The 10,212-nt window shown below is 62.8% G+C and overlaps 2 protein-coding genes across 5 annotated transcripts; both read left to right on the top strand.

Moving 5' to 3' along the window:
- Positions 1–231: 231 nt before the first annotated feature.
- RENBP (renin binding protein) lies at positions 232–5,149 on the top strand. Of its 3 annotated transcripts, none has more exons than XM_008250309.5 (11): positions 232–291; positions 487–596; positions 700–775; positions 901–976; positions 1,102–1,274; positions 1,621–1,845; positions 2,062–2,143; positions 2,340–2,515; positions 2,626–2,757; positions 4,833–4,920; positions 5,012–5,149. In XM_008250309.5, exons 1-11 carry the CDS (start codon positions 265–267, stop codon positions 5,131–5,133), a joined length of 1,287 nt encoding a protein of 428 aa, XP_008248531.3. In that variant the 5' UTR covers positions 232–264; the 3' UTR covers positions 5,134–5,149. The 3 variants fall into 3 exon arrangements, with proteins under 3 accessions (XP_008248531.3, XP_051693416.3, XP_051693418.3); XM_051837456.3 differs by having other exon boundaries at positions 232–298; XM_051837458.3 differs by lacking the exon at positions 700–775 and having other exon boundaries at positions 819–976.
- Positions 5,150–5,265: 116 nt separating this feature from the next.
- Positions 5,266–9,299, top strand: NAA10 (N-alpha-acetyltransferase 10, NatA catalytic subunit). Of its 2 annotated transcripts, XM_008250281.5 has the most exons (8): positions 5,266–5,621; positions 6,011–6,109; positions 6,413–6,471; positions 7,422–7,467; positions 7,556–7,671; positions 7,854–7,898; positions 8,576–8,660; positions 8,996–9,299. In XM_008250281.5, the coding sequence occupies exons 1-8, from the start codon at positions 5,601–5,603 to the stop codon at positions 9,230–9,232; spliced, it is 708 nt and encodes a 235-aa protein (XP_008248503.1). In that variant the 5' UTR covers positions 5,266–5,600; the 3' UTR covers positions 9,233–9,299. The 2 variants fall into 2 exon arrangements, with proteins under 2 accessions (XP_008248503.1, NP_001164838.1); NM_001171367.1 differs by lacking the exon at positions 5,266–5,621 and having other exon boundaries at positions 6,023–6,109; positions 8,996–9,232.
- Positions 9,300–10,212: the final 913 nt, after the last annotated feature.

Raw genomic sequence — 10,212 nt, 5'->3', positions numbered from 1 at the left:
CAGGCCGTCCTGCCTGCTCACCAAGCAGAGAATCTGGAGTTGACGGTGTCCGGCTGACACCATCATGCGCATGCGCGTATGCAGAACTTGGCCTGCTGAAGGGTCTTGGCGGGGCCCGTGCTCGGGGACAGGGCCTCCAAGCCCCGCCCCCGAGCCCTGCGGAACTCTCAGGAGGAGGGGGTGGGTGGGGCGCAACTCGGTCAGCTGAGTGACAGTCACGGGACTGAGGCCAGTTCAGTCTGGCTTCCTGGAGGAGAGGGAGGGATGAGCAGGGGTCTCCAAGCGCGACAGGCCAGTGGTGGGGCCCGTGGCGGGGGGTGCTGTCCTGGAGGGACCCGAGGGCTGGTGGGGTCCGAAGCCTCGCAGAGAGGTGGGGGTGGGGCTGGGGGTGTTGGGAAACCCCAGAGGGGTGGGATCCCGAAGCTCCGGGGTTATGGGGAAGTTGCCGTGGGCGAGCTGCACCTCCAAGCCCCAAGTTTCCGGCAGGCCATGGAGAAGGAGCGGGCCACCGTGCAGGCGTGGAAGGAGCGTGTGGGGCAGGAGCTGGACCGCGTGGTGGCTTTCTGGATGGAGCATTCCCACGACCAGGACTATGGGTGCGCTGCCTCTTCGCTCTGCCTCACCCTCCAGGGGCTCCGGGGGCAGCAGCGGGGGGCTCGGTGCCCCTTCAGTCTTTTGCTACCCCTGTGCATCCCACAGGGGCTTCTTCACGTGCCTCGGCCGTGATGGGCGGGTGTACGACGACCTCAAATATGTTTGGCTGCAGGGGAGGCAGGTAAGGGGCGTTCCCTGACGCACTTGCGCCTCTCTTGCCTCAGCACGCACAGTAGGGCCACGGGGGCTCCTTCTCACCTCAGCCACACTCCGCAGACCTGAGCGCGCTCTCTGGTTGCCCTGCAGGTATGGATGTATTGTCGCCTCTACCGCAAGTTTCAGCGCTTCCGCCACTCTGCGCTTCTGGACTCTGCAAAAGCAGGTGCAACATTCCTTGCCCATCTTCCTAGAGGCCTCTGGGAAGGCGGGAAAAGCCGTGTGTGCCTGGTGGGGGAGCAGGTTCTGGGCCTCACCTGAGTCCCAGCACCCCACCTTCTCAACTGCCAGGTGGCGAATTTTTGCTGCGTTATGCCAGAGTGGCGCCGCCTGGCAAGAAGTGTGCCTTTGTGCTGACCCGGGACGGCCGCCCGGTCAAGGTGCAGCGGACCATCTTCAGCGAGTGTTTCTACACGATGGCCATGAACGAGCTGTGGAGGGTGACAGGGGAAGTGCATTACCAGGTGCACCTCGGGACTCTGCTCGGATATGCAGGTCCCACTCCCGCCCCGAGAGCTGTGCCCCGCTCCCACTTGGCAGGGAACCTCTCCCTCTTCCCTGTGCTATAAGACCCCGACGCCACTGCCTGGGAGTTGCCTGCACCCCCAGACGGGGAGCCCCCAGAGCAGGCTGGGGCCAACCCGGCCCAGGAGCCAGACCCACAGCAGGCCCCTTGGTGAAGTGTCCTTGGAGTGCACAAGAGACCACGGGCTTCCCGCCCAGGGCCGAGTCCTCGGGACCCCACCAGGTACCTGGGGACGGGACAGGTGGGACAGCAGCCTCAGCTGGGCCTCTCCTTGCCCCACCCAGAGTGAGGCCCTGGAGATGATGGATCAGATCATCCGCTGGGTGCGGGAGGACCCATCGGGGCTGGGCCGGCCCCAGCTCCCAGGGTCCCCAGCGGCGGAGCCCATGGCAGTGCCCATGATGCTGCTCAACCTGGTCGAGCAGTTCGGGGAGGCCGACGAGGAGCTGGCGGGGAGATACGCGCAGCTGGGGGACTGGTGCGCCCGCAGGATTCTGCAGCACATCCAGGTGGGCGGTGCCAGGGGACCTGGGCGGGGGCAGAGGGCTGAACCCCATGCACAGGGCTGCCTCCAGTGCCCGCGCCTGCCCTGCAGTCGGGGAGGCTCGGCCCCCAGGGCAGCTGGACAGCCCGGCAGCCCCAGCAGGCCCCAGGCTCCCAGAGCTGGTGGGCGGGGCCGTGGGCTGGAGGGTGGTGGTTGCCAGTTGGCGCCTGGTTCCCTGCAGAGGGATGGACAAGCCGTGCTGGAGAACGTGTCAGAGGATGGCGAGGAACTTCCTGGCTGCCTGGGAAGACACCAGAACCCAGGTGAGGAAGCAGAGTGGCCTCGGCATTTGGCTTCTGCCTTCGCCACTTCCACCCTGTGCCGAGAAAGAGGGGTGAGGCTCCCAGAGCTGGGGAGCAGGGGTGCGAGCGAGGGGCTCCGAGCAGCTCCCACTGTTCAGGAGGGAGGAGGCGGTGTTGGGGCCTTGAGCTGGTTCCTTCTTACCCCTGGCGCCACCAGGCCACGCGCTGGAAGCTGGCTGGTTCCTGCTCCGGCATGCTGCCCGGAAAGGCGACCCCGAACTGCGAGCGCACGTTGTTGACAAGTTCCTTTTGTTGCCCTTCCGTTCTGGATGGGACCCTGAGCACGGCGGCCTCTTCTACTTCCAGGACGCTGACAACCTCTGCCCCACGCAGGTGGGAGAGCACCCAGGGACCGAATCGGGGCCAGAGGCCGGTGGGGGGGGTGCTGCCGAGAGGGCTGAGCAGGCAGGGTTCTCAGGCCCCTGCGCCTGCTCTGCTCTCAGCTGGAATGGGCCATGAAGCTCTGGTGGCCACACAGTGAAGCCATGATCGCCTTCCTCATGGGCTACAGCGACAGCGGGGACCCTGCCCTGCTGCAGCTCTTCTACCAGGTGGCTGAGTACACCTTCCGTCAGGTCAGTGCTGCCTGCTCGTCCCAACTGGGGTGTGGAGGAGAAGCAGGCAGGCAGGGCCAGGCTTGCCTGGGCCAGTGGGAAGAGGTGGCAGGCAGAGCCCTGGGTGTGGGGGTGGGGCCTCCTCCCCCTCACTGGTCTGAGAGTCCCTGGGTGGGGGGGCAGTGGTCTCTGTTTAGTTAACAAAAAAGCCCCATGGGGAGGGGAGACTGTGAGCAAACACAGATGGCAATGGGACCGTGGGAAATACCACGGCGGGAGAAGGGGGCAGGGGCCAGAGACACTGAGCCAATGGACAAAGGAGGTGGCAGACGGCGGTTCCCGGGAGAAGGGGCTGCAGGGCCCAGGTCAGGAGCATGTCCAACCTCCTGCAGTGCAGCAAGGACACCTGGCAACCTTGGGAGCAAAACTGAGTGGGAGGGGAAAAAAGCAGAGAGGCCCGGAGGGTCTGTGCTTAGGAGAGCGGCCTGGGCTTTCCAGGGGCAAGGGGAGCAGACGAGACCATGGCCGTCACCACAGCCAGCCAGATCTGGCCAGGGTGGCAACCATGGGCAGTAGAAGGGGCAGAAGCGGGTCGGGCAGCAGGTGGATGTCGGTTTCTGTAGTTCAGAGGGAGCCATCTGGGCTGGACACACAGATGTTTAGGGAATGGGGAGGCAGCAAAGGCGACAAGAGGAAGGAAAGTGAGCCGGGGGCCCCCAGAGGCCCCCATGTCTGCAGCAGACTGCTGAGCTGCACCAACGGCTGTCCTGGGGCCGCCTCAGAGTGCTGAGCCCAGGCAGGACCCCCTCGCAGATCTGGGGCATTTCTCCGGCCATGACGATCGATCTGGATCGGAGGGAGTAAGGAGTACGTCTTGGGACCCAAGGAGCATTGCTTCCATTGTGACTGTTAGTGAGGTATCTGCATCACATGGCTTTGGGACAGAGGCATCTCCAAGCACCACACACGCTTGGCAGTACTTCCCAACAACAAGAGCCGTATTAGAAGCCACCAGTTTTTACGAAATGAAATGGAAGGAATACATTTTTCAAAAGATTTATTCATTTATTTGAAACCCAGAGAGAGAGGGAGAGAGACTGATCGATCCTCCAGTTACTGGTTCACTCTCCGGCCAGATCTGGCCCAGGCTAAGGCCAGGAGCCCAGAACTCCATCCTGGGCTCCCATATGTGTGATAGGAGCCCAAGTACTTGGGCCACCTTCAGCTACCTTCCTAAGTGTATTAGCAGGTGGTCACGGGAGAAAGGAAGTGTGGAATGGGCCAACGAGTTGCTGGACATCGGCAGGGGCAGAAGGAGGGTGAGATGTATTTGGAACCCGTGGAGAGCAAGGACAAGGGGTCTAATGTGCGGGATGTGCCAGACACAGTAACTCCAGGGAAGTCATTCCTTAAAAAGTGTCAAGGGCCGCCGCGGCTCACTAGGCTAATCCTCTGCCTTGTGGCGCCAGCACACTGGGTTCTAGTCCCGGTCGGGGCACCGGATTCTGTCCCGGTTGCCCCTCTTGCATGCCAGCTCTCTGCTGTGGCCAGGGAGTGCAGTGGAGGATGGCCCAAGTGCTTGGGCCCTGCACCCCATGGGAGACCAGGAGAAGCACCTGGCTCCTGCCATCGGATCATCACGGTGCGCTGGCCGCAGCGCGCTGGCCGCGGCGGCCATTGGAGGGTGAACCAACGGCAAAGGAAGACCTTTCTCTCTGTCTCTCTCACTGTCACTGTCCACTCTGCCTGTTAAAAAAAAAAAAGTGTCAAGGCAGGGAAACCCTCCAGCAATATTTAATTGCAACAAAGTCATTTAAATACACTAAGATGATTTCCGTTCAACGAGTTGTGACAATGTATACACCTGGGTAACCAACGCCACGGTGAGGATGTAGACCTCACTTATCGTTCCCAGGACGATTCTTTCTATCCCATCTCACGGCGTCTCGTTGCATGGCTTGCTGCCTCCCCCAGCCCAGCTTGCATCTTTGTCCTGGACGCGGTGTCGAGGTTCAGAGTGCAGGTCTGGAGTGGTGTGATGGCGTTGGCATGTGGGCGGATCCAGCAGGCGCTAGCTGTCAGCATCTCTATTCCAGTTTCGCGATCCGGAGTACGGAGAATGGTTTGGCTACCTGAACCAAGATGGAAAGGTCGCCCTTACCATCAAAGGGGGTCCTTTCAAAGGTGAGTGGGGGACAGTGGCGGGTCTGCAGGGGCTCGTGGCACCCACTTCACCTTCTGCCCTACCAACGTACCCACCTTCCTTTCCACGCAGGCTGCTTCCACGTGCCACGGTGCCTAGCCATGTGCGAAGAGATGCTGGATGCCCTGCTGAGCCGCCCCGCCCCCGATACCCTTCCCCCGACTGCTGTCCCCACCCGCCAAGGCGCGGAATAAAACTGAGCCTGCTCCACTCGCTCGTGTGCGCGCCTCTGTGGGCTCGAGGGTGGGTGGGTGGGTGGGGGGCGGCGGCCGCTGGGCCGAGTCGGGCTGCAGCGCTGGCACCCGCCTCGCCCGGGGACCGCCCAGGTCCGCCCCAGGCCCGCCCCGCGCGCTGACCAGCTCGGCCCATTGGCTCCTGGTGCGCGCTGGGCCGCCCCGCGGGCAGGCCCGCCCCATGCGCTGGGCTACCTTGCGCATTGGCCGAGCGGCCAGGAGGGAGGGTCCGGCGGCTGCGCACTTCCGGCCGGTGGCAGGGCCGCTTCACATCGCCTTTTCCGCCGCCACCCCCGCGATCCCGGCTCCACTCCCAGTCGCAGCGCCGATCGCAGGTCGGTTCCGGCAGGCCAAGCGTCGCTTCGGAGCGCAGTGGCAGCTGACTGCGCGTTCTCGATCCCCTGGGACTCGACAGCTTCTCCGCCGTTATGAACATCCGCAATGCGAGGGTGAGGGGCCGGGACGGGAGGCTGTCTGCGCCGCGTGGGCGCCGGGCTGGGTGGCCGCGTGCGCATGCTCCCGAGGGGTCCAGTTGAGCCCAGCCGGTGGCCCTGCGCGCCTGCGGCCACTGTGCCTGTGAAAGTGCGGCAGCCCGAGGAATAGTGCGGGGGAGCCGGAGGGCGCGGATCCCCCTGTTCGAAGATGTCGGGGCGCTCACTGGTGAAACAGTTTTGCACAGCGGCCGTGTGCCGGGCCTTGTGCAAAGTCAGATGTTTCCAGCGCCTGCCTAGCCCAGAGGGATGGAGGTGGAGTCGGCAGCCGGGAAGCAGCGTGGTGAGGCCTACTTAGTCGCTGCAACCCGGGACTGAGCGCACTCCGCTGCCCTGTTCCCCTGCAGCCCGAGGACCTGATGAACATGCAGCACTGTAACCTCCTCTGCCTGCCCGAGAACTACCAGATGAAATACTACTTCTACCATGGCCTCTCTTGGCCCCAGGTGGGCAGCGGTTGAGTTCGGGAGCCGGGGAGTCGAGGTGGAGGGCAACACAGCCCGAGTGGGAGCTCTGGGAGGCCAGGGAGGCTGCACGGGCAGGTGAGGGCAGCAGGGCCGAAGGAGAGGAGGCGCCTGAAGGGAGCCGGAGGTAGGAGTGGGATCCCCAGCCGGCAGAGGGGAAACGGGGCTGCGGGGAGGACCCGAGCTGTCAGAGCGCTCCCGGCGTGGCCGCCCTCGGCCGCCCTCTGCCTCCCGAAGGCAGCGGGGCCGGCCTTGCTGTCTGACTTCCTTTTTCTCTGTCGCCAGCTCTCCTACATCGCTGAGGATGAGAATGGGAAGATTGTGGGATACGTCTTGGCCAAAATGTGAGTCACCAAGCAGGAAGAGAGAGACATGGGCTGGGGCTGTGCCCTGGACGGCTTGGCAGTCAACAGCACATCTGGCCGCAGATGCTGCTGGGGGTTCCTGAAGTGTTAGCTACTAGGCTTTCTCTTCTAGTGCAGTTAAAGTTCACCGACAGACTGAGCCCAAGGCAACTCCCCGCTGCTCCCCGCCCCACCAGAGTCCTGTACTATTAACATGTCTTCTGTAGGGTAATTTTTTTAAAAAAGATTTATTTATTTATTTGAAATCAGAGTTGGAGAGAGAGAAAGGGGGGGGGGGAGAGGTAGGTAGGTAGGTCTTCTGTCCTCTGGTTCACTCCCCAGTTGGCCTAACAGCAGGAGCTGCGCTGATCCCAAGCCAGGAGCCAGGAGCTTCCGGGTCTCCCACGCAGGTGCAGGGGCGCAAGGACTTGGGCCAGCTTCTACTGCTTTCCCAGGCCACAGCAGAGAGCTGGGTCGAACATAGCAGAGACCTGGAGCAGCTGGGACTCAAAGCGGCGCCCATTTGGATGCCGGCCCCTGTAGGGTACTTTGTTAACACATGATCACCTAACACTGATACAACATTGCTAACTGCACAGGTTTTCAGTCTCTGATTCCCACAAGGGCTGGGTGTTGGCTGTTACAGTATCACACAGAATCCTCCTCCCCCCAACCCTCAGCAGGTGCTCTCTGCCGAGTGGTGCCTCACAAGGCTGTACACCGTGCCCAACTATGTAACAGTCTGAGACTGGCTTTTCATCCTGTTGGCACTGTGTGTATCTGGTGGGCGCTGGGGGGCTTTGAAGCAGTGGGGGCTCGGGGGAGGTTCCAGCTCTCCCCCATCACAGGTCTGGGGACGCTGGGGGGCCACCCTCACACCCACTATAAATGGATTCGGGGCAGCTGTGTGTGCAGCAGCCCCTTTCTAGCGGCTCTCTTTTCTCCTGTAGGGAAGAGGACCCAGATGATGTGCCACACGGACATATCACCTCACTGGTGCGTAGCCCCGCCCCAGGCTTGGGGGGGCAGGGCTTAGTGGGAGCAGCCCCCAAGGTCCCAGCCCCTGTCCTCCTCCTCTCACCAGGCGGTGAAACGTTCCCACCGGCGCCTCGGCCTGGCTCAGAAGCTGATGGACCAGGCCTCTCGGGCCATGATCGAGAACTTCAACGCCAAATACGTCTCTCTGCATGTCAGGAAGAGGTGGATGCGGGGTGGGGGAGCGAGCGCGCCGGCAAGGGGGTCCCGGGGAGCCTTGGCTTTTGGAGAAGACTGGGGAAGCGCGCTGAGCGGGAAGGAGGGACCCGGGAGAGGGGTGGGACGTGGACATGCTGTCCCGACCCGGCCGAGTCTGTGCAGCTCAGCAGTGCCTTGTTCCCCTGCAGTAACCGGGCCGCCCTGCACCTCTATTCCAACACCCTCAACTTTCAGTAAGTACGCCCATTACCCTGGCTGCCTGCGGCGCCTTCGCGGTTGCTGGCAGAGAGGCTGGTGTGCAGAGGGCACTTGCCTGCGGCAGCCAGCTCCCTACGCGTGCTGGGGTGGGGGAGGCCGGCGCAGGCAGTGAGACTCGCAGGCAGGAGGCTATGTAGTGGGTTTCGGAGTCGCCCTGTGCCCAGCGTAGGAGACAGGGAGCTGGGCACACTCAGCTTCCCGTCTGGGGGCGGGGGTGGAGAGGAGACACTCTTCAGCACCCAGCTGCAGGCAGGGACCTTCGGCCCGGAGAAGGCCCCTAGTTGGAACTGCATCGCGGCTGAGTCAGCAGCTCCCACGTCCAGGCCATCAAGTCCGCTGCCCTGCCCGGGGCCGGGCCACCTCTCAGCGCCAGTGAGTGCCCAGGAGCAGGGAGAGGAAGCCAGCTCAGGACTTCTGCTAACAAAGACAGCACAGAAACATCCTTGGTGGCCAGGCGAGGGCAGCGCGCGGCAGGCCCCCAGGGCCGGGAAGGCCTCGGGTGCTGCTTCCTGCCAGGCTGGAGAGAGGCGAGGGAAAGCTGTGTTGGCAACAGGGCCTCCCGCAAAGGCTTCTTGTGGGCTGGCCTTCTGGGGAGGAGGACTCTGGGAAGGAGGAGGACTTGCCCCACCATCGGGTCTTCCTCTGCCCCCAGGATCAGTGAAGTAGAGCCCAAGTACTACGCAGACGGGGAAGACGCGTACGCGATGAAGCGGGACCTGACTCACATGGCCGAGGAGGTGAGTCCGGCCGCGGGGGCGGGACAGCAGGCAGCCCCCGGCGCGGGGACGGACCACCAGCTGCGCGCCTGGGAGTCCTGGTCCCTGTGCCCTTGGCTTCCTACCCTGTCAAGTGGGGAGGTGCTGTCTGGGATGGAAGTAGGACCACCCAGGGATGGCTGTGCCTGGGGCCCGCTGTGGCCTCTGCGTAAACTCGGGGTCCTAACTGTGGCTCCTCAGGGGGACTTTCCACGGCATGATCAGCCTGCTCTTACTGAGAGAGGCCGGGCCGGGCCCCACCCAGTCCTGGAGGCTTAGGGTCTCTCTCCTCCATGTCCCCCGGCTCACGGCGGCAGCTGAGGCGGCACCTGGAGCTGAAGGACAAGGGCCGGCACGTGGTGCTGGGCGCCATCGAGAACAAGGTGGAGAACAAAGGCGGTTCGCTTCCGAGCTCGGGAGAGGCCTGTCGCGAGGAGAAGGGCCTGGCGGCTGAAGACAGCGGTGGGGACAGCAAGGACCTCAGCGAGGTCAGTGAGACCACCGAGAGCACCGACGTCAAGGACAGCTCGGAGGCCTCTGACTCGGCTTCCTAGAGCCTGCCCTGGCCCGCCGTCCTGCCCGGAGCTCTCCAAATAAACTTCACCCCGTGGTCCTGGGGAATCTGTGTGTGTGTGTGTGTGTGTGTGTGTGGGAGAGAGGGAGAGAAAGAACCTGAGCGAGAAGGAGAGTGCTTGAGCATGTTCGGGGGCACATGCCTCCTTGAGTGCCTTTGGGTGTGCAGCAGCCTACCAAGTAGAATGGAAGAGCTGTCGGGCCTTCGGAGGTGAGACTGCTAAGTCTGATGGCTTTCAGCAGCTTTGGGCCTGGGAAAGGGGGCCCTGGACTTCTGGGAGAGACCTCGTTAATGTTCCAGCCTGAGCTAGGAACCCAGGCCAGAATGGAGGGACTCGCCTGGGTAGCCGCTGTCAAACCTTGGCTTGCTTCGCCGCCTCTGCTTGGTCGTCATCTTAAGGGTTAAGGTCCCCATGATGCCTTCTGAAGCTATTCCTGAACCTGGGCCCTCATTTGAGAATAACTCACAGGCTATGTTTAGTACAGACTAGCCTCTCCAGCCCTTCCGTTTCCCCTCATTCACATTTTGGGTCCTGCCAAGTGCAGGTTTACATTCGGGTTCCCCCTGGATTGACGAGTCCCATAGGCTTTGACAAATGCATACACTCACGTACTCGCCATTAGAGCTGCACGCACAATGTAAACTTGCTGCTCCTTGCTGCCGGAGGGGCTCCTCTGGCCGCCTGCCTCCCAGCGGAGCCGGCACTCCGGAGCTGTCACTATACCTCACGCCCCAGCTACAGCAGGTGGCACGCTGCCCCCCTGCTAGGTTGAATAATTCGCCACCCGATCCCATAGCTAGATTCTTTGGCCCGTACCTGACACGTGACCAACAACAGGCCGCGCAGAAAGCTGAAACTAGCGCGAGGGCGGGGGCAGACAGATCAGCTGCGCCTGCGCAAAGCCGCCGCTGGAGGAGGCTTTGTTCTGATTGGTTCAAGCCGCGGACTTCCCTTTGTAT

The sequence above is a fragment of the Oryctolagus cuniculus genome, chromosome X (assembly GCF_051225735.1).
Source record: "Oryctolagus cuniculus isolate XC-2025 breed Fujian yellow rabbit chromosome X, ASM5122573v1, whole genome shotgun sequence".
In the NCBI taxonomy this organism is placed as follows: Eukaryota; Metazoa; Chordata; class Mammalia; order Lagomorpha; family Leporidae; genus Oryctolagus; species Oryctolagus cuniculus.
This window is presented reverse-complemented; position numbering and strand designations above follow the sequence as displayed.